This window comes from Equus caballus, chromosome 14 (genome assembly GCF_041296265.1).
Source record: "Equus caballus isolate H_3958 breed thoroughbred chromosome 14, TB-T2T, whole genome shotgun sequence".
NCBI classification, from domain to species: domain Eukaryota; kingdom Metazoa; phylum Chordata; class Mammalia; order Perissodactyla; family Equidae; genus Equus; species Equus caballus.
This window is the reverse complement of record NC_091697.1, coordinates 108848420-108875331: the sequence shown is the minus strand read 5'-3', so window position 1 is coordinate 108875331 and position 26912 is coordinate 108848420. Positions and strand designations below refer to the sequence as shown.

General features: G+C 52.2%; 1 protein-coding gene and 1 long non-coding RNA gene across 14 annotated transcripts in view; one reads left to right on the top strand and one right to left on the bottom strand.

Annotated features, from left to right (window-relative positions):
• Positions 1–18255, bottom strand: part of ZNF496 (zinc finger protein 496) — a 39430-nt gene extending 21175 nt beyond the window's left edge. For 2 of the 10 annotated variants that reach the window (XM_023618265.2, XM_070233555.1), the window contains exons 1-7: positions 18015–18251; positions 17570–17794; positions 17179–17353; positions 16135–16251; positions 15382–15808; positions 14812–14995; positions 11702–11778 (exon numbers count right to left, since the gene is read on the bottom strand). In XM_023618265.2, coding sequence (XP_023474033.1) covers positions 11702–11778; positions 14812–14995; positions 15382–15771 — 651 coding nt within the window. In that variant the 5' untranslated portion in view covers positions 15772–15808; positions 16135–16251; positions 17179–17353; positions 17570–17794; positions 18015–18251. Of the gene's footprint in view, positions 1–11701; positions 11779–14811; positions 14996–15381; positions 15809–16134; positions 16252–16691; positions 17085–17178; positions 17354–17569; positions 17795–18014 lie in introns of those variants that run through there. The other 8 variants (XM_023618261.2, XM_070233551.1, XM_070233552.1 and 5 more) reach the window with 7 other exon arrangements.
• Positions 18256–18280: 25 nt separating this feature from the next.
• Positions 18281–26119, top strand: LOC102150751 (uncharacterized). Of its 4 annotated transcripts, none has more exons than XR_011425276.1 (6): positions 18281–19718; positions 23468–23868; positions 24100–24197; positions 24402–25172; positions 25355–25558; positions 25887–26119. It is a non-coding gene; the product is annotated as an uncharacterized lncRNA (long non-coding RNA). The 4 variants fall into 4 exon arrangements; XR_011425275.1 differs by having other exon boundaries at positions 25884–26119; XR_011425274.1 differs by having other exon boundaries at positions 25310–25558; positions 25884–26119.
• Positions 26120–26912: the final 793 nt, after the last annotated feature.

Sequence of the window (26912 nt, the reverse complement as noted above, 5' to 3'; positions counted from 1 at the left end):
AAGAAGATTGGCAACAGATGTTAGCTCAGGTGCCAATCTTTAAAAAAAAAAAAGTTCTTAAAACACAATAAGACAAGCAGCCCAGTAAATAGGGAAAGTATTTGGACACTTCACAAAAGATATATAAATGATCCACGAGCATATGAAAAGATACTCAACTTCACAAGTCAACAGGGAAATGCAAATTAAAACCACAAGGAGATATTCACTTTGATGGCCAAAATATATAAATTTTTAAAAATGACAATACCAAGAGGTGGTGAAAGTGGACCAACTGGAACTCTCATTTGCTGTGGGTAGACCACTCTAAAACAGCCATTTCTCATGTTATTAATCAGACACTCATCCTGTGACAATTTCACTCTTAGCTAATTACTCAAGAGAAATGAAAACATACATCCACAAAGACTTGTATATAAACGTTCACAGAAGCTCCATTCATACCAGCCCCAAATGGAAGCGACCTAAACATCTGTCAAGAGGTCGGTGGAGGACCAGCAGCAGCTGTACAGTGCAGGCCTGCTCCGCGGGATACAGAACCAACTTCCAGGGGACAGCCCCACCGCTTAGTGGTTAAGTTCGGCATGCTCCACTTCGGCGGACCGGGTGTTCAGGTTCAGATCCCAGGCGTGGACCTACACCACTCGGCAGTGGCCACACTGAGGTATCATCCCACATACAAAATAGAGGAAGATTGGCACAGATATTAGCTCAGGGTGAATCTTCCTTGGCAAAAAAAAAAAGGGAACAAACTTCTGATACACACACGACTGATGCTAACGCAGAAGACAACATACTGTTTGATTCTATTTATATAAAATTGTAGAACAAGAAAAGCAAATCTACTGTGACAAAGAGGAGATCAGTGCTGGCCTGGGCATGAGAGCATGGCTTCACTGCAAGGGGCGGAAGGGAGCTTCTAGGGTGAGGGAGACGGGCCACATCTTGAGGGCGATGGCTACATGACCGCTGTCAAACGCTCTGTAAACTTTACTCTTAAACAGGTGTATTGTATGCAAATTGCAGCTCAAACATAGATTTAGAAAAGTAAAAACATAGAGACCACTTTTAGTCATCATCTTGATGAAGAGTGAAAACAGTTCCTATGAAAACATAAGTATCAGTGTGACAATTATACATAAATTCTCTACATACGTCGTATTAACAACCACTGGAGACCCTTCCTCAGTGATCAGAGCTGGCACAGCCCACGTCGGGTGCACGACTTCGCTGCCTCCTAAGTGGCCACGCTGGGAATGACTCAGCCCGGCCTGGAGCTCAGGCAGTTACCCGCCCTGGGCGAGGTCCAGTCTGCACTCGTCAGAATCACCGATGACACGACAGACACTGCAAACCCAGAGGAAATGCTGCAGACGGGACGACTCAACGAGAAGCATGACCCTGGATGTGTTTAAGTGTTAAATTTCCAGAATGTGATAAATGCTGTGGTTATGTCAGCAACTGTCCTTGCTTTCAGGAAATATGGCCCCGTGGCATGAATCAAGAGATAAAGGGGCAAGAATGTCTGCATCTTACTTTCTAAAAATTGAGGAAAAAAATGTGTGTAGAGTGTAGGAGGTGAGACAGAGGGGGTCAAGGGAGAGAAGGGAGGGAATGGGGAAATTAAAGTGAAGGGTATTTGGAAGTCTCTGTCCTACTCTTATAATCATTCCCAAGTTTGAAATTAATTCCAAAGAAAAAGCTAAAAATAAATAAATAGAATATTTAAAAAATGTCTGAAGATGAATCAAGAGTTTGGAACAGGGCTTCTCAAACTCAGAGGTACATATGAATCACCCGGGAATCTTGGTAGAAATGCGCATTCTGCCCCAGCACGTCTGGGGTGGGGTGGAGTCGGAGGGGCTGCATCTGAAGGATCCCTACATGGCTTTGCTGCTAGAAGAGGCCAGCATGGGGGAGCCTGTCCCGCAAAGACAAGCTCCGCAGAATGGAAGACAGGCCTCAGGGAGCCACGGCTCACCTGAGAAAACTCGGTGGTGGTCTCGAAGGGATCAGAATAGGACCCTGCCCGCAAAGTACCAAGGTAAGCATCGGGGTAAGGACTGTTTTGAGCTGCAAGCAATTGAGAAACAGAAGATCCAAGAAAAAGTTCTCTACTCTCCCCGTCTGCCCAAAGACAGGCCACAAATCTGCGTCGGGAAGGAATCCAGCTCCCTCTCCTACCGAGAAGGGCAAAGTGGCTCCTAACGCCCAGGCAGAGTGCTGGCCTCACCATCCCCGAGACAGCACAACAGACCTCACACAACCCCGATCGTCCACTGGTGTCCACGGGTACAGACATTCCCATGATTCACCGCCCCGGAAGCTCAGAACCCTTCTCCTGTGTCTCGTCATTTCTCTGTAAACTTACTGCCCTGGGTGAACATGCTACATAACCCTCGGGGTCGGATCACCTTCTTCAGTTTTCATGTCATTTCTGTGAGGCACCCATAAGCAGATGAAATACATCTTTTTCTCCTATTAATCTCTTTTGTCAGTTCAGTTTGCAGGGCCCTAGCCATTGAACCTAAGAGAACTACAGGAAAAAGTGTTTTTCCTCCCTGACAGTCTCTTAACGAGGAAAAGAAGGCAATCGCTACTACTGATGAAACAGCAAAGAAATCGGTGCTCTACGGCAGCACCGCGGAGGGTCTGGTTCTGCAGATTCTGAAGGAAAAAACAGCAATGTGTGTTATCAAAAGAGACTCGACCCCAAAACAAGGCGGGCAAAGATGCTCACAGCATCTCAGAAACAAACCCAAGTCCCAGGCAGGAGAGCAGTCAGCGACACTCCAGTCACTGACCGACTCCACATGGCTACCCGGCAGCATCCCCAGGGCCTTCTGGACCCGACGGGGTGATGCCCTCACGCTGGGGAGAAGCACGCACGCAGCACGCAGGGCCCCAGAGCATGAGCCCAGCCACGGCAGAGAGAACGTCAGGGGACTGGGACCATGCGACGCCCTTCTGCTTTCTAGATCTTGCCAACTTTTATAATGAGAATGGATAGGGGAATAAATATGTCTATTTAAAATTAGATTTTCAGAGGAGACCTCTGCTGCCTTCTTGAAGGCGGAGCAGACATACTTTTCGCTAATTCCTCCCACTGAGCACAACCATGATCCCAGGACATTATACCCAAAACACAAACAACACGACTGAGAGGTGAGAGAGGAAGGTGGGCCGGCCAGGGACCTTGCATCCTGAGGAATGACACGATGGGGAGCCCCTGGGTTTTCTTGTTGCCTCATAAATCAAAACTTGAAGCTGAAGGAGCTGGCAACCCAGAATCGCCAGTGGGCACAGGTAAAAGCAAACCCTAACAAGGGCCTGTTCTCTCAGCCACAGGACCAGAAAGGGACAAGGACCGCTCTACTCCAGCCACATGCCACAGGAAAAACACAGTCCTCCACCTCGCTGGCGCCAGCCGAGAGCGAGCAGGAGTCAGGACTTCCACCCTCACCGCCATGGAGCACCCAACTCCTGCACTGGCGTGGTCTCAGAGAGGATTGGGGGGAGCCGGGACCTCCCTCCCCGCCAGCTGCCCTTCCACACACAAACACACACACTCCACCACGTGCAGAACCAGAATCCCAGCTCCACCCGGGAGCCCACCCTTCAGTGCCAACGGAGACCGAGGAGGGAACCTGACTTCTCCCCGCCGCTGGCAGTGACATGGTGGCCCCGCTCGTCTTCCCCTGCCAGAGCGGTGTCAAAAGAAAAACCCAGCTAAACCAAAGGCGTAAGTAAGATCCAGTGTCTCAAACCATAATATCAAAACGTCCAGGTCCCAACAGAAAACCGGTGGCTGTACCAAGAACCAGAAAGACCTTAAAGTGAAGGAAAAGACAGCCAGCAGAAGCCAACACCGGGATGGCAGAGACGGGAGACCGTGTGAAGCAGCAGCTGCGATCAGAACGCTTCGACGAGCAGTCGCCAGCACACTAAGCCGTGGAAAGAGAGAAAGCCCCTGCAAAGAAACAGCCTCGGCAAAGAAACAGAAGAGCGCGAGATCAACGAAAGGGAAACGTTAGGAGTGAAAACCACAATGGTGAAATGAAGAGCTCAGCGGACGGCTCAGCAGCAGACTGGAAGGACAGAGGAAGGAACCAGTCACCTCGAGGACTGGAAAACGGGCATTGTCCAGTGTGAACAACAGGGAGAAAACAGACGAACAACATGGACAGAGTCTCAGCACCTGCGGAGCTGCTACCAGAGATCTACAATCTGTGTCAGAGTTCCGGAAGGAAAGAAGGAAAGTGGAGCTGAGAAAGCACTTGAAGAAAACTTGGCTCAAGACTCCCCAGATTTAGAAAGAGATGCAAACCACAGATTCAAGAAGCAGAGTAAACCCCAAACAGATAATCCAAAGAAACGCAGGCCAAGACACATTATAACAAACTTCTGAAAACTAAAGACAATAGAAGAAGAAAATCTCAAAAGTAGTCAACGAAAAATAGTATCTTCCCTGTAGGAGACGCGGAAATTCAAATGGCAGCAATTTCTGCTCAGAAGCCCTGGAGGCCAGAAGGGGAACCATTTTCTTCAAGTGCTGAAGGAAAGTTGTCAATGTGGACCCTACAGCTGATGAGAACATCCTTCAGCAATTAACGGGGGAGCCAAGACATTCTCAGATGAATCAAAAATAAGTACATGTGCCAACAGAGACTTATCTTAAAAGAATAGCTAAAGGAAATTCTCTAAAGGGAAAGAAAGGAAGAAGGACAATGGTAAGCCAGAATATGGGTAAATATAATAGACTTCCCTTCTCCTATTATTTTTGCTTATTGGATTCCTATGCACTTTTTTTTTTTTTGGTGAGGAAGATTGGTCCTGAGCTAACATCTGTTGCCAATCTTCCCTTTTTTTTTCTCTCCAAAGCCCCAGTACATAGTTGTATATCCTAGTTGTAAGTCTTTCTAGTTCTATGTGGGATGCTGCCTCAGCATGGCCTGATGAGTCGTGCTAGGTCAGCGTCCAGGATCCAAACTGGTGAAACTCTGGGCCACCACAGCGGAGAGCATGAACTTAACCACTCGGCCATGGGGCTGGCCCCCTCCTTCAACTTTTGAGTTTTCTAAATAATTCTGATAGTTGAGGCAAAAACTGTAACACTGTCTGATGTGGTTCTACACGTAGACACAGGAACTATTTAAATCAATTGTATTATAAGAAGGGGAGGGTGAAGGTGCATAAGAGTGTTTTTTCATTAACAACATAAAGATACACACTTGACAACACACTAGGTAACTCAAAAAGGAATTCTACAAAATAGTCAAGTAATCCACAGGAAGAAAAAGAAAATAGAAACAAAAAGAAAAACTGGGGGAAAAAACAGACTGAAGCTTTAATGTCAACAATTATATTAAAATACACACAATCTAAGCGCATCAGTTAAAACACAGAGACTTCTAAGCGCATCAGTTAAAACACAGAGACTGACAGACTGGATTAAAAACACTACCAAACTACAAGCCATCTAGGAGAAATTCACTTCAAACGTAATGCTGCAGGCAGGTCGGCCATAAAAGGATAGAAGATGCATATCATGCAACCATTACTCCAAAGGAGGTGTCGCCCTCCTAACACCAGACAAGGCCAGCTTCAGAGCAAAGACCAAGACCAGAGAGGGCCACACACAACAATAAGAGTGCAAGCCCACCAGGAGGCACAGGAACCCTAAACGTCTGTGCACCTCACGGATAGCCGCCAAGGATGTGAGGCAACACTGACGGAACTGAAAGTACACAGACCGTCAGCCGCTCTAGTTGGAGACCTGAACGCCCCTCTCTCCACAACTAGCCGAACAATCAGACAGAAAACAAGTGTGGGGACCTGGAATTGGCCACCCCAAGACGTGTCTCTTTGGCATGAGGATTATTTGAGGCTGATTGCTTTTGATAAACTAGGACAGGGAAGGAGGCTCTGAGGAATGGAACTTGCCCTTTGTTAGGACACTTACATTTGTAAGGTAACTCTCTATCTGTAAAAGGTGCCTCCCTCTCTGTACCAGGAAGAAGAAAGGAGATGACCTTCTTTCTAAAAACTCTCAATGAATATCAAAGGCAAGGACTTAAAATCTGCATTTTATTGTGCTAGTCTGGTAACCTCCTGTAACTGACTTCCCTCCCCCTCCCAACGTTGGCATTTCTTAAGGATTAAGCATCTTTCCTTAGGCTAGGAACTGATTACTGAGCTCACCTGTGACCGCCCAGCTCCGGACAATCGACTTGCCTCCTGCCACGCCCTCTGAGACAGCAGACCACTACCTGCTGTGTCCATCAAGCACTGTGCCCGACAGGGCAATCTTGTGACTACTGTGGGAGGGACATTTCAATCACATGTGAAACACCCTGTTTGGGGGTATATAACCACTATGTGCACCCCACTTCTTTGGTGCCCTTTCTTCCTTTGGGAAGAAAGGCCCTGGGCCATGGTTCCTCATAAAGCTTTGTTTAATTTTCTCTTGCTATTCTGTCTCATGTGAATTTAATTCGTTCTCCGGCCAGATGAACCCCCATTTGGGAAGAGGAAATCTCTTCCTCCCCTACACAAGCAAGGATACAGACAATGCCAACAGCAACCACCGCCAATCAGCGTTTAGAGAACACTCCACCAGACAGCAGCTGAACATGCGTTCCTCGCAGACGTCCACACAACGTACACTGAGACCTCAGAGCCCTGGATGGAGGCACAGAGACGCTCCCAACAAACGTGGAAGAAGTGGCATCAGTGTGCTCTCGGATCACAAGAGAACCAAACCTGAATTCAGTGACAGAAAGATAACAGGAAAATCTGCCAGCCTTGGAAATTAAACAACACACTTCTAAATAATCCTTGGGTCAAAGAAAAACACTCAAGGGAAATTAAAAAATACACTGAAATGAATGAAAATAAAAACACGCATTACAATCCGTGTGCCATAGCTAACGCAGTGCTGAGGGGGAGATTTCTAGAGCTAAGTGCTTACATTAGAAATGCTTACCTTTTAGGGCAAGTCTCCAATCAACGACCTAAGCTCCCACCTCAAGAACCTAGAAAGGGAAGAGCAAAACAAACCCAAAGCAGAATGAAGAGTAATGAAGATGAGAGCAGAAATCGATCAAAGTGAAAACAGAAAAATAGAGACAAATCTATTTAAAATAGAGAACAACAAGCTAGTTCTTTGAAAAGATCGATAAAATTGAAAACCTCTATCAAGACTGACAAAGAAAAAAAGAGAAGGCACAAATGTCCAATATGAGGAACGAAGCAGGGACGTCATGAGCCTGCTGATACTGGAAGGACGACCAAGGAGTCTACCGACTGCTCTGCAGGCATAAGCTGACAACTCAGAGGAAAGGAAGCGGTTCTCTGAAGAACACATGCTCCCACAACTTGCCCACTCTGAAAGAATGAGTAGCCCTATAACCTTCCCAGAAGCTGAATCTATAATTACAGTGCCACTTTCCCACCGCCCACACCAATCTCCAGGTTCACATGGTTTCACTAAAGAGTTCTACCAAATGTTCCACGACTTGACACCAATTCTGCACAGCCTCTCTAGAAGAGGGACACCTCCCAGTTCATCTTAGGAAGCCAGCATGACCCTGACACCAAAACCAGGCAAAGACAGCCAAGAAAAAGGAAACCGCAGACCAAGAGCCCTCGTGAAGAGAGACGCAAAAATAATAGCAAATAAACTTTGCTATCAGAATTTTACACCAGGACAAGAAGGGGTTTATTCCAGGGATGCAAGCCTGGGTCAATACGCAAATTTCAATCAACAGAATCCACTATACTAAGAGCCCAAAGGAAATTCACACCAACATATCAATTGAAGCAAAAAAAGCTTTGATAAAATTCAACAACCACACATAATAAAAACTCCAGAAAAATAGGAATTGAGGAGCTTCCTCAACTTGATAAAGAGAATTTACAAAAATGAACAGTGAACATTATCATTAAGAGTGAAAGAATGGGGGCTGGCCTGGTGGCGCAGCAGTTAAGTACAGCTTTGGTGGCTCAGGGTTCACCAGTTTGGATCCTGGGTGCGGACATGGCACTGCTTGGCTGCTCTCCCCACCATGCTAGAAGTTCTAGCCAGTAGAATGAGGGAAGAAAAGGAAATAAAGGGGTACAAATTGGAGAGAAAGAAATAAAACTGCTCTTATTTGCAGATGGCATGATTGTCTACATAGAAAATTCAGAGAATTCTATTTGAAAACAAAGAAACAAAAAACCCTTCCTTAAACTGATGTGTGAATCCAGCAAGGTCACAGAATACAAAACAAACATACAAAAACCAATTGCAGTTCTTATACTAGAAATGAATATGTTGTCATCAAAATCAAAACTATAACAACATTTACAACTGCTCAAAAAATGAAGTACTTAGGTATAAATCTAACAAAACACGTATAGAACTTGTCTACTGAGCACTACACGACACTGACCAAGGAGATCAAGGAAGGCAGAAGCCAGTGGAGAGGCACAGCCATTCACAGAAGGAAAGACGCAGATGGTAAAATTGTCAGCGCTCCACACATCGATATACAGATTAACAAAATTCCTATCAAAATCTCAGTAAGACTCTGTAGATTTGGACAAGATTATTCTAAAATTCATACAGAAAAGCAAAGGGACTAAAATAGCTCAAATCATTTTGGGAAAGAGGAACAAAATGCGACAGAGCAGTCCACCCCGTTTCAAGACTCTCTACACAGCCCCAGTCATCAAGACTGTGAGGCTTTAGTGCAGACAGAGAGAGAGAGATCAGTGCAACAGAACAGAGACACAGGAATGCACCCACACAAATCTGCTCAACTGACCTGTGACGGAAGCAGGAGCAATTCCACGGAGGAAGGAGAACCTTTAATAAGTGCTGCTGGAGCAATGGGACGTCCACAGGGGAAAAAGAACCTGGAGCTAAGGCTCACACCTTATGTGAAAATGAGAGATTATGGCCTTAAATGCCAAGGGACCAAGATCCTGGATTCAATGTATCACGGACTAAATGTAAAAAGTGTAACGATATAACTTTTGGAAAAAACACAGGAAAAAAATCTGTGGGGTCTAGGACTAGGCAGAGTTCTTAGACTTGACACCAAAAGCGTGATCCTTAAAAGGAAAAACTGCCCAACTGGACTTAGTACAAATTAAACACTTCTGCTCTGCTAAAGACCCTGTTAAAGGGGATGGAAAGCCAAGTTCTGGTGTGAGAGGAAATATCTGCAAAACAGATACCCAACAAAGGACAAGCATCCAGAATGCATAAGGAGCTATCAAAACAACAGTAAAAAAGTAAATGGCCCAACTGGAACTTGGGCAAAAGTCATGAAGAGACATTTCACAGAAGAGGATGAACAGATGGCAGACAAGCAGATGAAAAGATGCTCTACATTAGCAGCCATTAGGGAAATGCAAATGTAAGCCATAATGAGGTATCACCACACACTTATCAGAATGGCTAAAATAAAAAACTTGTGATAACACCAAATGCTGGCGAGGATGCTGATCATTGACATTCCTCATGGGAATGTAAAACGGTACAGTCCCTCTGGAAAAGGATATAGTGGTTTCTTACAAAAGGAAATACACACTTGCCATACAATCCAACAACTGCATACCTAGGCATTCATCCCAGAGAAATGAAGACTGAAGTTCACACAGAAACCTGCAGACAAATGGGTATGGCAGCTTTATGCAAAATGGCCTCAAACTGGAACCATTCCAGATGTCCTTCACAGATGAAAGGTTAAACAAACTGGCCCATCTATGCTATGGAATGCTACCCAGCAATGAAAAGGAAGAGGGTGTTGATACATGCACAACCCCCTCCAGAGAATTATGCTGACTGAAAACAGTCAATCCCCAAGTGTTACATATTATCAATCCATTTAAATAACACTCTTGAAATGACAACATTATGGAGATGGAGAACAGATCAGTGGTTGTCAGTGACTGATGAGAGGGCGGAGGGAAGAGAAGTAGGTGTGGCTGTAAAAGGCAACATGAAGGATTCTTCTGGTAAAAGACGTTATGTATCAATGTCAATAGCTGGTTGTGACATTGTGCTACACTTTTACAAGACCATTTAGTATCAAGAGTACAAGGGATATCTGTTAATCCTTACAATTGCATGTGAATCTATAATTATCTAAAAAGAATTTTTTACAAAACTATGTGCACCTATGTTCATAGCAGCATTACTCAAAGTAACTGAAAGGTGGAAGCAACCCAAGTGTCCATCGAGAATAAGCAGATAAACAAAATGCATTATATACACACCACGGAATATTATTCTGCCATAAAAAGGAAGAAACCCCTGACACATGCTGCATCATGGATGAATCTCGAGGACGTTATGGTGAGTGAAATAAGCCAGTCACAAAAAAACAAATACTGCAGACTTACATGAGCAATGCAGAGTTGTCAACTTCACAGAGAAAGCAGAGCAGTGGCTTCCAGGGGCTGGGCTTGGGGGGGATGGGGAGTTACTACTTAACGGGTGAGCAGTTAGTTTGGGAAGATGAAAACTTCTGGAGATTGGATGCACAACATGTGAATATACTTAACACTACTGAACACTTAGAAATACTGCTGTACAGTAAAAATGGTTAGGATGGTAAATTTGGTTACATGTATTTTACCAGAATTAAAAACAAATTTTTAAAAAAAAAAAAAAACCTTAGAAAAAATAAGACCTTCATGATGGTGACTTCTGGTGCACTGGGCAGAAACTATCTTCAATAGACTAATAAAACAGCACCAGTTTATCAAAATCTCTATCTTCTGCTCACTATGGCATTTATAGGAACTGGGGAACTTCAAAGATGAATACCCAAGCTCATTAGATACTAAACTCATAGCAGCCCCTTGCAAGAGGTACTGGTCAAAAGCATCAATTCTTAATGAGAATTACGAGTTTTACCTCCTTTGGACCATTTGTGTTTAACAGCACAAAACAGATGCTAAAACGTGGCTGAGCCCCAGGGCCTGTGGGTCCAGCACTGAAGGAATGGAGATGCGCCCCCACAGCCTGCTAACTGCTCCCCATCCCGGGCCCCACTCCCCAAGCTTGAAGTCACGTCAAATGCAAAATGCTGAGTGCAAGCTCAAAGCGTGTTTACTGTGTGTCTGTCCTTCAGACAGTCTCCCGTCTGCCAGGGAACAAGTGACAAAACAGTGGCCACCCCTCACAGAGCTACACTCTCATGGGAGGGGATGCCACTGGGGTGACCACACATCATGGCAGCCAGGGAAAGGAAGACAAACGACGGGGTATTGTTCCCGCAGAAGCCAGGCTGGAAGAGGTGAGTGAGGGCACCTGCCACCATCCCTGAGGATGCAGGAGCACTGAGGGGGGACACCAAGGAAACCCCCAACCACCACCAGCACCCGCCCAATGGCAGTGAAATCACCTGTGTGCTTTCCCTCCGTTTCCCAGCATTTCTGAAACACGTCACTGCGATTGTTATTAGATAAAAAATACCCTGTGAAGTAAGAGTGGAGAAGTCTCTCTTTTCTCTCAGGGGGGACCCCCAGGATCCCAGGAGCATGACGGGGGGTCTCGAGGGCATCTATTTCACGTCATCACTGTCTACACCAAGGCTCGAAGGTGACGGTCACACAGCAAACCAGCTGGAGTCCCCGAAAGGCCACCCTGCAGCTCACGGAGAGGCAGACGGGGTTCCCAAGGGCTCTCACGGAAATCACTCACCGGGGGCAGCTGGAGGGAGGCCTTCTGCTCCACGTCCCTCAAGCTCACTTCCGGAAGCAGCGAGGCGTCCTGCAGCACTGAAAGAGACAGGAGAGGGGCGCCCGTGAGACCCGGCGTCCTCTCCCCCGCGGAGGACGACAAGATGACGCACCGAGAAAGCACCTTCCCTCACTCTGCTTTCAGACACGACAACGGGGCTTTACCAAGAATGTCCAGTTGGCTCTGCCACAAGTAGTTATGCAACTGCCCACAGGTCCAGGGACCTCAGCTTCGTCATCCGCAATGCGAGAAAATAAAGGTTAGAACTCTAGGGAATCGAGGTGTCAGTAAGAAAGATCACCGTGGGACTCTAGGGCCATACAGATCTGTACATTTCTAAGTTTACAAATTGCAAGCTCCATCAGAAGTCTGTCGTCACATCACGGGTGCTCCTGCAGTGCCCTCCATCACGAGAACACGTGGCTGTGGGATTGAGACCGTCTCCCTCTCCCGGGGGGCCTCGGCCACAGCCGCTCTGACCTCCCTCGCTGACTGGCAATGGCGCCCGGCTCAGGCTTCCGTAAGCAGTGAGCCGAATGAGCTGTTTCAGAAGGTGCTCGCTCCCCTCACAGACCAACACTCCCCTCTCTCAGTTCAAAGAAAATGCTGGGGGCTGACCCCAGGGCACGTGTGAAATCAGCTAAAGGCTAAATCCGGAAGCCAGTGGCCCTCACCTTCAGACCCAGGATGCAAAGCTGTCAGCCAATGGCAGGGGTGGGAGTGACTATCTGGGACCAGACCCTGGGTGCCAGCTAAGTGGGCAGTGCCACATGGGAGCCCCAGGGTGAGGCGCCTCCTCACGCTGCTGCACAAGGCTCCGGCGGCAGGTGTGGATTTGAGGGACGTCTTAATTCTGCTCTTGCACACCTGCCTCCCTCTGGGGGATGAGCCCCAGCCCTCCCCCCTTTCCCGTGATAAGTGAGTACATGGACACTCTGCAGATCACTCTGGAAAGCTTCTGTCCTCTAAAAAGAATCCAGCTTTTTGGGAAGATCTTCCAAGCTAGGAACTATATGGCTTTTACTGGAATCTCATCCCAATGATAAGTCACCCGAATGTTTAAGGGCTTCCTAATAACTAACTCTCCTCCTGACTACCTTGTCCATTTATCATTGCTCAGGGAAAATGGGAGAAACAGCCCGAAGCTTGGCCAGCAGAAGCTTGTCCTGCTTGCTGGCTTATCTCAGACCTAGACCCTCACGGAAGCACCAGCTGGGCAGGCTGGGGCAGTTCCCGAGCTCCTCCCCTCCTCCTGAGGGCGTTCCCAAAGCCGCTCACACAGGGCCACCCTGGGCCACCCACAGCCTGCGTCCCCAGGCTCCTGGACAGGAGCTGTTTATTTGAGTGGATGGTTGTTTCCCTTATGCCTGAGGTTACAGGCTGAACTCCATCCCCGCAAAATTCACATGTCGAAGTCCCAAGCCCCAGGACCTCAAGCGTGACTGTATTTGGAGATGGGGCTCTTTTACGAGGTAATTAAATTAAAATGATGTCACTGGGGGGGGCCTAATCCCACATGACTGGTGTCCTTATAAGAGAGGAGATGAGGACACAGACACACATAGAGGGATGACCATGTGAGGACACAGGGAGAAGATGGTTGTCTCCACACCCAGGAGAGGCCTCAGGAGGAAGCAGCCCTGCCCTCCCCTGGGCCTCTGACTTCCAGCCTCCAGACAGTGAGAGATAAACATGTGCTGTTTATCTCTGGCTGTAGCATTTGGCCCTAGCTGACTATCACACCTGTCTTGACTTTTAACCAAGGAGAGGCTGAAGAGTTTATTTGATTTGTATGGAAGTCGGTATAGTATCACACACAGAGAAATTTAACACAGTCGTCCCTCAGTATCCACAGGGGACTGGTTCCAAGATCCCCCTGGCATACCCAAATCTGTGGGTGCTCAAGTTCCTTATATAAAATGGTACAGTATTTACATATAACCTATGCACATCCTCCCACATACTTTAAATCATCTCCAGATTATTTATAATACCTAACACAATGGAAATGCTATGTAAATAGTTGTTACACTGTATTGTTTAGGGAATAACGACAAGAAAAAAACTCTGTACGTGTCCAGTACTGACGCAACCATTGTAGGACTTTCGATCCACAGTTGGTTGAATCCGTGGATGGGGAACCAGCAGATACAGAGGGCCAACTGTATGCGTTTTTATTTTAAACTGAAAAGCTTATTACAATGCCCAGGACAACTTCTGCGCATCACAAGAATGCACTCCTGGCCTCCTCATGCTCTCCTTTTCCTCTGTAAGTACAGCACAACGTGGCAAGTCCACCCGCACTGACCTCACACTGTAAAGGCCACTCCTTCAACCTGTGGGCACCACAACTTCCCACAATGACCCCTTCAACTAAGCACCACAGACAGTCAGGCCCCTGCTCAGCACGGTATGGGTGTAATCCTTTAACCCTCAAGAAACCCAGGAAGGGTGATGGTTATCTCCACTGCACGGGCCAGGAAACAGTCTTGGAGGATTAGAGGCATGCCCGGTCACAGCAAGACGTGCCTTTAAAGCCACCTGCCTGTAGCCACCAGCGCATTCCGTACAGATAGTCAGACGTGTCCAGGTGACATTCAGGCCCCAATCCCTAAACACATCACTCTGTTCCCTCCGGAGCATTTTTTATTTCCTTTCAGGATTGTAACAATCCTGGAGCAGGAGGAGTTTAGTTGGGGAAAGACGTTCAGACGGACAAGAGGACGTGGCCACGCTCAGCTCCGCACAAAGTCCTACTGGGACAGCAATGATGCCCAGCTGCCCCCAAACCAACAAAGCCCAGAAATGTGCCTCAGAGAGCTGAGACGGTGCAGCTTCAGACACCCAACTACAGCAGAGGCGCCCCAGGTGGACCTGGCACCACCAAGGACACTCTCACGAGATTCGGATCAAATCGCTCTAGGGAAGGGCTAGACCCTGAAAATGGCTCACGGCTCCTCAGGGGACAGGAGAGAACTCTAAACGCCAAGAGCCACTGCTAAGCACCCAAGGTGGGCACAAACGCCCCGCGACCCCCACCCCACACACACACCCTGGCCCCTACCCCCTACCTTGGTCCCCGCTGAGCTGGCCTGGTAGTCTGTTTGGGAGCCCAGGGCCTTGAGCCAGGGCCACGGGCTGGGCATCCTGGCTCTTTGCAAGGTCACTCTGGGGCTCCGGTGGCAGCCGCTCCTGCTCCTGGTCCGGAGGGCCCTCCCCATCGTCAATCACCACAGGGTCTTCACAGTGCTTGAGCTGCAATCCGAGAGAGCTTTTCAGGGCTCGGCGGAGAGGTCCCTGGACAGGGGAGGGCCAGTGGCTGTGCCAGGATGGGCAACACCCCTTTCTGGGCCTGTTGACCATCAACTCCATGGCTGACCGCTGGAGGCTCAGCCTGGGCCTTTAATGGGGCTGCAAAAGGGGATGACATAACTATGCCCCAAATTAGGGCCTTTAGGGAACAGAATCTGCTTTCTTGGGAAACCCAATTCTAGTGTGCACCTAACCAAAGCACGTAGCTCTGGACAGAACCCTCCCTGGCCAGGGAACGTGAGTCCGCCAAAGCACCAAGCACAGAGTGGCTGCCCTCTGCACACCTGCTCTCCCTCTCCCACCCAGCCCAGCCCGCCCCCTCTGCTCACCCACTGCCAGGGTCTCCCGGGCTCCCGCTCCAGCGCCTCCACAGCAGCCACAGCCTGATCGCCACTCTCCGGCTCCTGGGCCCGCACCCAACCCTGGATCTCCCGGGGCAGGATGGCCAGGAATTGCTCCAGCACCAGCAGCTCCAGGATCTGCTCCTTGGTGTGCCTCTCTGGCCGCAGCCAGCCCCGACACAGGTCCCAGAGGCGGTGCAGGGCCTCCCGGGGGCCGGCCGCCTCCTGGTAGCGGAAACGGCGGAAGAGGCGGCGGGAGGACTCAGGGCTGGGCAGCTCCCCCTGGGGGCTAGGGTTCTCTCCTGGTGGGCTCCTCATCTTCCTGGGCTCCTCACTTTCCTTCGGAGCCAAGACTCGGGGGCACAGGGCTGTGGGCATGATGGGATTTGATGGGGGTCAGCAGCAGAAGACGAGCCTATTTCCAAACAGAAATCGCTGGCTTCAATGTTCTGGTCTCCTGCAGTAGTTTTTTGAGGGGTGGTTATGGGGAAGGTGACAAAGCCCATAGAGACCAGCCCTTCGGAGAAGCCCTGGGACGTGTGAGGAGTGCCAGTGTGGCTGGTCCTTACACACAGGGAAGGACTCCAACCCCAAAAGCATCATTACGTGATTCCCCTAACCAGGGGACCGACGAACAAAGCAGAAAAGCAGTGGCATTTCCACGTGACCCTGGCGTCTCAAGCATCGCAGGAGACTGACAGGCTGGCATACAGGAGAGACGTAATTAACACCTCGTGGTACCTTTGGTGGCCAGGTCCTCCTGGAGAGGACCTGAGACAGACGATCCGAGCAAGCCGCTATCTTGAGCCTTCGGAGCCAAAGTCACCGTGCTTGCCCTGGAGACCTTTACAGAATGAGCTGGAAGGACAAAAACAGGTATACACCAGGAGAGCCTTCCAAGCAGACCCAGGCTGGGAAATGCACACTGCTGGTGGCAGGCCGACCAGAGCTGGACCAGCTGGCCGCACACAAAGCCGGTCCGCCCCGCCCAGTGGAGTCTGCACTGGGGTGCAGCGGACAAAGCAGACAGCGGAGAAGACACCCAGACAAGAGATGGGGAAGAGTTAGAGGCAGCCACATCCTGAGTTTACTAGAGTGAATAACATCAGCTTTCAGATCAGCCTCCACCCAACTCCCTCCAGAGCCTGAATAGCAAGCTTTAGCATATATTTAAAGATGCCTTGACCTTCAACCTTGCCTCCACCCTCCCCACCCTTATCATCATCAAACCACAATGAAGCTCACAGCCCTCCCTCAGGCAGGACTGAGGTGGGGCCCTCCCAGCACAGGCCCCTCACCTGCACCTCCACCTGCCCAGTGAACACACAGGGTGACACCAGAGAGTGGTGGCCACTGTCCAGACGGTGGGACTGAGGGAAAGTGAAGGGCAAACAGGGTCACACCGTCCCCTCCCCCACCCTCTGGCCTCTGGGATTCCCCGGGCAGGTTACCCGCCTCACATCTCCTCCACACCAGGTCTGTATGAAGCTCCCCACCACCCAGCACCTTAACCTCCAACAGCTCAGGGGCCCCCAAGGGAATACAGGCCTCACTCCCATTCCACAGGAAGACAAGTGAGCCCAGAAGAGCAACGAGGCCACTGAATGGCATTCAGAAAAACCCAGGTCTCTGGATCTCCTTGCTTCCCACGGAAAAGCAAACACAGACTGGCATCAGAGGCTCTTCGGTGCCTGAGGGGACACATTACAGCCACTCCACAGCCGGGTTTCCTCCAGGCCTCTGGAACCCGACCTCCCACCTTCCCAGAGCTCAGCCACCACACACCTGCAGGGCCTCTGGCTCCTCAGCTCTGCGCCCAAGCTGGGGCCGGCCCCACCCTCAGCACTCAGAGTCCGCTGGCGGGCACCCCGCTCTGGGCTCTGCGGACCACCCCTCACCAGACGGCCCGCTCCTCTTTGTCGCCCTGGCACCTGGCCCGTGGCAGGCTCGGGAGTGACGCCTGATGAATGAACTAACGTTAGTCCCCAGGCTTCCCGCAGGGGGCGGGGCGTCTCAGGGCAGCTCTGGGAGGAGGGACGGCGCCGGGCCAGCAGAAAGGAAAGCGGAGGGCACAGCAGGCCGGGGAGAGGGGCAGCCTTCCCTCGCTCCCGCCCTCCCGCTTCCCCACCACACCCGCACCCCCACGCCTCCAGGTTCGCCGGCGCCGGCTCCTCACCTCCCAGCCCGCAACTCCTTCCCGGCGTCTAACTCAGGTCCCTCGTGCGGCGGCGGAAGTCCACGGCGGCCGCTGCTCATCCTTCAGCCCGCTCTCCCGGGCGTCCTCCCCGAGGCGGTCCTCCGCAGGGCCGACGCCGCGCCTGGCTAGCCGAGCCCCGTCTCCTGCTCATCCGGAAAACCCAGCTCCGCTTGGGAGGGAGGAAGCGGGAGCAAATGGAGGCGCCTGGGAAACAGCATCGGCGTTGCCTCTCCTCGCCCGCAGACCGCCGCGCTCGGCTCCGGGAGGGGAGGCGGCGCCCGCGGGGCCGGGGATGGGGGAGCGGGGCGCGCGGGGCCGGGGATGGGCGCAGGGCCGGGGGCGCGCGGGGCCGGGGATGGGCGCGGGGCCGGGGCGCGGGGCGCGGGGAGGTGGGGCGGGGGCCGGGCGCGCGGGCCGCACTCACCCCCGCGGCGCGTCCCCGTTGGCGGGCCGCGCAGGCCTGGCCGCCGCGGAGCCCGCCGGACGCGGAGGGAAGGAAAGGCCGGAGCCCTCCGCTCCCTCCCCTGGGACACTTCCTGCTCCGCTCTAGGACCGGGGAGGTCTCCGCATCTCAGTGGTTTGCTCCCCCGCCCCCCGGCCGAGGTGTGCGCGGGGTGACATCCGACACCCCCGGCCCGGCCGGGCCCGCGCGCCCCGCCCCGCCCGGCTCCGCGCGCGCCCCCTCTGCGCAGGGCCGGGGGCTTTGTGGGCCGGCGCGGGAGACGCGCGCCCAGGGGGCTCCCGGCCGGGGCGTGGGAGGCGCGGCGGGCAGCTCAGTGGGGAGCTTCTCTCTCGGCTGTCCTCCCCTCCGCCCTCCGGGAGCCTGGGGACGTCCGGAAGGCCGATCCGGGACGGCGGCTGGACGCTGGAATTGGGAGGGGGCGGAGAGGAGGCTCCCGCGCGCCCTGGGCTGCCGCCCTCGGAATCCGCCCGTGACCACCGGCCCGCGCCCGGGCAGGCCCAGCCCTCCTGCAGCCCAGCCCGCTCCTCTACGCCCGGCCCGCGGCCGCTGAGCAGGCCCGGAGGAGCGCAGACCCCTCCCCGCCTCGTCCTCCGTGAGATGCCCATGGTGGCAGCCTGCGCTTTCCTCGGGGGCGGGGGGGGAGCCACTTTGCGCAGGTTGGGTTAAGAAAGGCCGCCCCCCGCGTGGCCCTCCGGAGCGCACTAAGAGGCTGCGGTGATCGGGCCCCGAGTCGGGTCAGGAGCTCGTCGCTCGCTGAAGCGAAGGATGTGGCTGTTCGCGCTGAGGCGGAGAGAGGTGGTCAAGTGGCAGCGAGGGGCAAGCAGGAATTAGGGCCTCCAGACCTTCAGACAAGGCTACTTGCCGCTACCCTAAGCTGAACGCAGCCCAAAGGCTCAGAGGGGTCCTCGGGGCCTTCCTGCATCCTCCATCCAGGTTCCGGAGCTGGGGAGAAAGCGCCGCGCCTGAGCGGGTCTGAGTCCCACCAGCCCTCCCCGTCCATCTGCCGCGCCCTGAGGTCGGACCCTCCCACGGAAGAGGCGGCAGAGAGCGACAGCCGACTGCAGATACCTCTTGTTTCCTTCAGACCCTTCAAGGGGGAGCGGAACAAAACCAGGTCCCCCAAAGAAAGTGGCCTGGGGGAGAAGGTGGGTGACTGAGGAACAGGATCCCTCAGCTGTGCTGCTCTCCTCATTCCCGGGGCGCGGGGGCCTCCTGCTCCCTCCTCTAGATTTCGGACAATCGCTCCTGACTAGGCGAGTCACTGGGAGCCACGGTTTGCCAGAGACCTGGACTCTGTGACCTTAGCAGCAGACAGACCAAAGCAAGGCAGGAACTCTGTGAACAGTGTTGTTCGCTCAAAGGAGAGTCCGACAGAAGCAGGAGATCTTCCCTGGAGCCCGTGGAGCCAGTGGGAGCTGCCGCCTTGGACTTCACTGGGCTCTGTGCTCCCTGGCTTCGTGCAGGTCCCTCCCAGCACCAGCCAGGCACCCCGGCCTCCAGGATCAGCCATGGCAGGTCTGGCTTAGGTGCTTTAGTAAACACCCGGCCTGTGGACTGCTCTGGGGTCCAGACTGCGGAGCGCCCAGTCCGCGACAGGCTGGTTCACCTCCTGCTCACTGTTGGGAATCAGGGCTCATGACTCCGCCCAGTGCAACCCTAAAGCAGGTAAAATGCAGAGCCCAGAGATGCTAGCACGCAGTGTCAGGGCAATCCCCACCACCCAGGCCAGTTCCTTCCCCGGGGCTGACGAGGCCCTGCACAACTCGACTCAGAATATGCTCTGACTTGGGGTTCTTCTGCATTTTGCTCACCACGTGGGTTGAGGCAGAGCCCCTGGGTTAGATCCTGCCCCATCAGTTCCTGACCAGGTGATCTCAGTCTACCTGACCTTCCTGTGCCTCAGTTTCCTCATCGAGAAAACAGATGATGCTGTCTATCTCACTGGGTGGATGTGTGGGATTATTCAGTCATTCAACAAACACACTGAGACCTGCTAGGTACTTGTGGTGCTTGGCATCGTTCCAGGTTCACAGGGTACACCTGTGAACACAACTGGCCAGCACAGGGGAAGGAAGTGGAGCAAGTAGTTAGCAGAATCAATGACATGATCTGCTGTGTTTGGTCCATACTGCGGAAGAGAAGGAAAAGCAGGGCCAGCCCCGTGACTGAGAGGTTAAGTTCGTGTGCTCTGCTTTGGCGGCCCAGGGTTTCCATGGTTCGCATCCTGGGCGTGGACCTAGCACTGCTCACCAAGCCATGCTGAGGTGGCGTCCCACATAGCACAACCAGAGGGACCTACAACTAGAATGCACAACTATGTACTGGGGGGCCTTGGGGAGAAGAAGAAGAAAAAGAAGTGAAGATGGCAACAGATGTTAGCTCAGGTACCAATCTTTGGAAAAAAAAAAAAAAGAAGGAAAGGGAAGGAGCATCAGGTAATGGGTGCTGGGGACAGGCTAGCGATGGCCACAGTATTAAAGAAGAGGGCAGGGCAAGCCCCACTGAGGGAGTTAGTCAAGCTCAAGCCTGGGTGAGAACACGGTCCCAGGTGGAGGCCACGGCGAAGACCCTGGGGGTGGGGGCACAGCGAGGTGGCAGATGAGCTGGGGGAGAGGGGTGTCAGAGAGCTGGGGGGCACTGGAGGCCATGGGACGGTGCTTTCCTCGTCACCAAACGGGATGGTGTCAGATGCCACGGGCAAAGCACCAGAAGGACGGCCCTGTCTGTGAACCCTGCTCACGGATGGACCATCAGCCCTCTCACACTCTGTGTTCATTCCCTTTATGTTACAGTTGCTGGTTGTGTATATTTCTGTGAAATGCTTGCTGCATGCCAGCAATCCCCCCACCCTTGGGGAGACCTTGGTAGACAAAGAGCCTGGCTCTGGAAGCTGGAAGGGGGGTTGGGTAATAAACGACCCTGCAGTACAATGTCATTGGTGATGGGTGCTGAGCAAGAGTACGATGAAGCAGGGAAAGGAGGCACCTTCAGGGCAGGCGGGCTGGCCCTCCGCCAGGAGGCGACGTTTGAACAGAGAGCAGGTGGAGGGCAAGCCGAACAGGGGCATGCTGGAAGAGTATTCCAGCAGAGGGAACAGTGTGTGCAAAGGCTGTGGAGCAGGAGCTTGCCCCCACAGCGCAAGAACAGCGCCAGACCAGGGAGGCTGGAACCGAGTGATGGCAGGGTCTACGCTCAGGGTTTCAATAGGGGCCTGAGGGCACTTTCATTTTGCTGTGACTGTCACCGAGCAATGGGCTTACTGCAATCAAGGCAATAAATCACAAATTAGAGGTTGAGAAAGGAAGTTTTAATTTGATTAGCTGGCATAGTTGGGGAGATGGCAGACATCTCAAAAAACCATCTTCAAGAATTACAGGCCATTATAGAGGGAAAATGGGCAGTAAGAGGGGGTTTCCTTCAGGTGTGGTACACTCGGGGTCTTTCACTGTTCTCTTCCATCAGCTGTGATGGATGCCTTGCAGGTGTGTTTCCCACCTGTGGTCAGCCTGTTCCTGGAGGGGAACTCATACAACAAAGTTTTAATTTATCAAGCTATCGGGACGGCACATGCGTAAGCGGAGTCCATAAATCAGGAGAGCATGTGACTTATTTTAGAGTAAATGCAGAACAGCGAGTAGCCACACAGAGGAGGGGCTGGGGCCGTTTAGTGTCACAAGATGGCCTCACTTATGCTCACTTACGTGACCCCTGTGCAGACAGGCTGGTGCGAGAGCAAAGAGGCAGAGGCCTGGTTAGAAGCAGCCACAGAAATGCAGGCAGGAGATGTTTCCACAGGTGGCCAGTGGAGGCAGCCGGCTGGCAGTGGCAGAGATTTCCCTGTGTTGTGCTGCCTGGTGTTAGAGGAGTGAGGAACGGCTCTGGTTTGGCCCAAATTGGGCTACTGGAGGCGCTAGGAGACCGAAGAACGTTTCTGGGAAGGAGTTGGAGACGATGGTGGGTTTTGGACTTGATGGGTCTGAGAAGCGCAAACAACCAGTAGTGATGACCCTCGGGAGAAAGCTAAGGTTGAGGGGGGAATCTGGAGTGACAGCCAGAGCAGGAGTTGAGACCCTGGGATGGACCAGTGCAAGTGCTGGCAGAGAAGCAGCCTCGGAGAGGGCAGGGCAGGGCGGGCAGGGCAGAGCCAGCCCTGGAGACTGGGAAGGTGGGGGATGTGGAGGGGGAGGAAGGAGAGGAAGGAGGAAGGCGCGGAGCAGCCTCTGAACCTCAGACAGGCCTTTCAAGAAAGAGGGGTGGTTGGCGGTGGTCAGTGCTGCCTTGAGGTCAGATTAGATGAGGAAATAAGGCGACAACAACACTGCCTGTAGGATTTGGCAGCAAGGCCTCTGGGCCCAGCAGAGGGGTGAGGCTGCAGGCTGGAGCACAGTTTGGAGGGAGAAGGGAATGAGGGAGTGGAGACAGCTGGGCGGAGAAAAGTGGCATTGGAGTGACCGAGGGGACGTGGGTCCCATCTTAAAGATGGAGAAATTATAGTTTGTGGCTCAAAGGAGAGAGGCTGGGCAGGGCCAAGGGACAGTGACGGGAGAGGAATGGGGCGGCGTGCGGAAGGCCAGGTGGAGCTCTTCGGAATGCGCTGACACTGGGAAAAAAAGCAGCAGGGTTGCTGGTTCATCGGATGTGTCAGCCTGGCTAGGCCAGGGTGCCCAGATGTGTGGTCAAACACAAATCCAGATGTGCTGTGAAGATATTTTTTAGGTGAGATTAATATTAAAAGCAGTGGATTTGAGTAAAACTGATTGCCCTCCATAGTGGTTGGGCCTCATCAAGTCAGTCAAAAGCCTTGAGAGTAAAGACTGAGGTGCCCCCACCTGCCCTCCCCCCAAAAGGAGGAGCCTGCCTGCAAGCTGCCTTCAGTCCTGAGCTGCCGCATCAGCTCTTCTCTGGGGCTTTGCCGGCCTCCACAACTGCACGAGCCGATCCCTTAAATTAAATCTTGCTGTCTCTCTCTCTCCACACACACACACATGCATCCTATTGGCTCTGTTTTTCTGGAGAACCCTAAGTGATACCCCAGGCCCTCAGCTGAGGAGGAGGAGAAGGGGGAAGGGGCGTGACAGCAGGAGAAGGTGTGACACCTCACTAGAAACAGGAGCCTCGGGCCCCCAGCGCAGCCTGCACGTGACCAGGCCCCGGCTCTGTGTTGAGCTCTGCTGTAAAGGGGTCAGCTTGGCTCTGGGCATAGAGATGCTCAGTAAACTGGCATTACTGGCAGTCCTGGGAATAATATCATTGCCAGTATGCCTGTGACTTGTTCGCAGGCTCTGGTAGATGGGAGAGCAGGGACTGACCTGGCGCCCCGACCTCCAGCAGAGGTTGTGTATGGCCTGTGAAGAGGGCTCAGTGAGGACCCACGAAGGCAGGAACTTGGCTTAGTTGACTTTCTCACTCTGCAGGCCTTCCACGGCACAAGAGGGCTGCTCGACACTCGTCTATTTTCTTTTCTTTCGCTGAAGACTAAAAGACTTGAAGAACTGTACACAGGCCTACTGCTTCAATGAAAGTCCCTCCAAAACGGCCCAGTTGTCACTAGAGACAGGTGCCATTCCTTGAAGTCACGTGTTGGGCGCTGTGGTCAAGGAAACAAAACCAAGACCCCAAACATCAGTTTTGGGGAGCTGTCCATGAGCATCAGAGTCTTAACGCCAACCCAGCCAGACCACCAGGGAGCAGCCTGTGGTTTGAAAAATCCAGACGAACTGAAACAGTCGGATTAATTGTGCTGATGCCATGGGGAGGGCCCCCAAGGAGGCTGCGCGAGGCTGGATACAGGCAGGAGGGAGGCGTCTTTTGAAAGGTTTGATTCCAGCTAAAGGAGGGGGAGGAGGAGAGAGGGTGTCGGCAAGTGGGGGTCACTTCCGCATCCAGCACTCCTTAGAAGGGGGTCCTGGGCCATCACAAGGTGAGGGTGGCTCAGCCCTGGAGTAAGTGGATCAGGGCGTCCATGGTCAGAGACCTCGGGGGAAACCATTTTTGTGAACAGGAAGCTGCTCTAATGGGTCCATCCTCCTGCCTGTTCTCTTCTCAGGCCTCGCCCACTTTCACGCTCTCACTCCTGGACAGGTTTCAGCTTCTGTAGGAGGGAAACGCCCTGATCATTGCAGTTCTTCGGATGTTTCCATTTGTGTGAGTTTTCTCCTTTCTGTCTCCTTCTCAGGTGAGGTGAATCCTAGGATCCTGGAATTTCAGGATGGGAACTGAGGCTCAGGGAGAGCACGCTGGCCAAGGACGCAGTGCTGCAGGCGTGAGGGCAGGGGAGGGAGACATCACACACAATATGTTCAGCATGTGCAGACTTACCACCTGCACTTATTGCTTCATTCTCACCAGAATCCCCAGAAGCTGGAGCCCCAAGAACCACTGAAGAGTTTGGAATCTGTCCAGCAGGAAAGAGGGGCTCGCTGCATGCTGGATCCCACAGCCTGATCTGTGTCCTGATCCCATCTCAGAGCACAGATCCCTTCCTGGATCCCCTAGTCTGTTCTGTGTCCTGATCCTCTTCTCAGAGTACCGATCCTGTCTGGATCCCACACCTGGATCTGTGTCCTGATCTCATCTCAGAGCACAGACTCTGTCCTGGATCCCACACTCTGATCTGTGTCCTGATCCCATCTCAGAGCACAGACCCTGTCCTGGATCCCCTACTCTGATCTGTGTCCTGATCCTCTTCTCAGAGTATAGATCCCCTCCTGGATCCCACACCCTGATCTGTCTCCTGATCCCGCCTCAGAGCACAGATCCCTTCCGGGGTCCCACACCCTGATCTGTGTCCTGAAACTCCCCTCAGAGAGCAGCCCTGTCCTGGCCCCTCCACCTCCATCCAGCCTGCCCACTCTAGTGCAGTCTGTCTTACAACCATGGAGTCCCTACCGGGGGTGCTCCCTTTGGTCGGTCCCAAGAGCAAGGAAGTCTCATTTCTGCCCCTTGCTGTGTAAGTTACCCAGGTGCTGGAGGCAGTGCATAAGGTTCTCTGTGCATGATACAGTGACACACGCCTGGCTCACATGGATCAGACACAACTCACCTGAGGGTCCCAGCACAGCACCAGAGATGCTCAACAGGCACGATTCTGCAGTCCCTTTCCTCCTCAATTAGCTGCAGGTGAGCTTTTAAACTTTTTAGGGTTTAACACCTCTTATTTTAGTGTATCTCAGGTACTTTTCTGCTTTCGAACGCTGGATGCCACCACATTTTTTTTTTTTTTTTAAGATTTTATTTTTTCCTTTTTCTCCCCAAAGCCCCCCGGTACATAGTTGTGTATTCTTCGTTGTGGGTTCTTCTAGTTGTGGCATGTGGGACGCTGCCTCAGCGTGGTCTGATGAGCAGCGCCATGTCCGCGCCCAGGATTCGAACTAACGAAACACTGGGCCGCCTGCAGCGGAGCGCGCGAACTTAACCACTCGGCCACGGGGCCAGGCCCGCCACCACATATTTTTGCTCTAAACATGAAGACTTCTCAATTACTCCTTATTCCTCGAACACTCCAGGTACTTTCAGTAAATCTTTTAAACATCACATGACCTATTCCAGGAATTTCCCGACACTCTCCAACTACTGGTCCTTCCGATTTTTCCAATTTCCCTTCACCCCCATTCCCTCAGCTCAGTTTACTTCATGTGCAAATCGGGGGGGCAGTGAGGGTGCTGAATGGGTAGAAATGTGCCCCCCAAAAGATATATCTAAGTCCTCATCTCTAATTCCTGGGAATGTGACCTTATTTGAAAATAGGGTCTTTGCAGACATAAACAAGTTAAGACCAGGTCATACTGAATTAGTGTGAGCCTGAAATCCAGTGATGGGTGTCTTTGTAAGCAGGCCATGTGAAGATGGACATGCAGGATGAAGGCCATGTGGCTGCAGAGACAGAGATTGGAATGATGTGTTTGCGAGGCCAGGACCACTGTAATTGCTGGCCATCAGCGGAAGCCAAGAGAAGGCAGGAATGATTTTCCCCAGGAGTCTTCAGAGAGCCTGGTCCTGCTGATGCCTTGATTTCAGACTCTGGCTCCCAGAACTGTGAGAGAATAAACTCCTGTTGTTTCAGGTCACCCAGTTTGTGGCAATTTGTTACGGCAGCCCCTGGACTAACACAGGCCTGGAAACACCCATGAACACCCACCACGAACTTGGCCTGAATGTTAGGAAACACATTGCAATGTTACTTCTCTGCTTGTTTTATAATGATTATTTCCAGTCTCTTGTTCAGTCTCTTGTAGATAAATTTGAGACCCTTCAATGAGAACTGGGACTTGTCAGCTCCAGCTTTTTCTGCCCTTTCTCTGCCACACCTGACTGGTCAAATTGACAAGGTCCCCCATCTCCTCCTTTGCATTCTGCTGGTCTATGGTGCGTCGTCTCCTTGGAGTACTGAGATAATTGCCAACAGATGCTGTCCTAATCTTTCTCCTCTTTGAGTTAATTCAATTTAGCATTTACTGGGTGTCCACTCAGAGCAGCCTGGCTCAAGGGTGAGCAGCGGTGCTTATTCTGGAAGACCTGAAACCTCATAGACCCAACCAAAGATGAATTAAGTGAACAAAGGAGTGTTATGCAAAGAGGAAAGCAACACCCTTTCCGGGAGAGGAACAAAATGCGTCCCAGGCGAGGCCCTGAGGCCCCACTGGAGGACAGGTATGCAGAAGCCTCATCCCTGCAGAGGTGTTCACCGCCAGGAGGGAGGCCCACAGCGAAGGAGGGCCTGTGCATGTGGAAGGGAACTGACTGGGCAGCCAGCAGGCGGGCGGCCCAGGGCCTCCGGCAAGGTCAGCCTGGAATGGCTCCACAGTGGCATGGGTTATGGCCGGTTCAGATCTTTTGGGTTCACAAGCCTAAAAGTGGGAG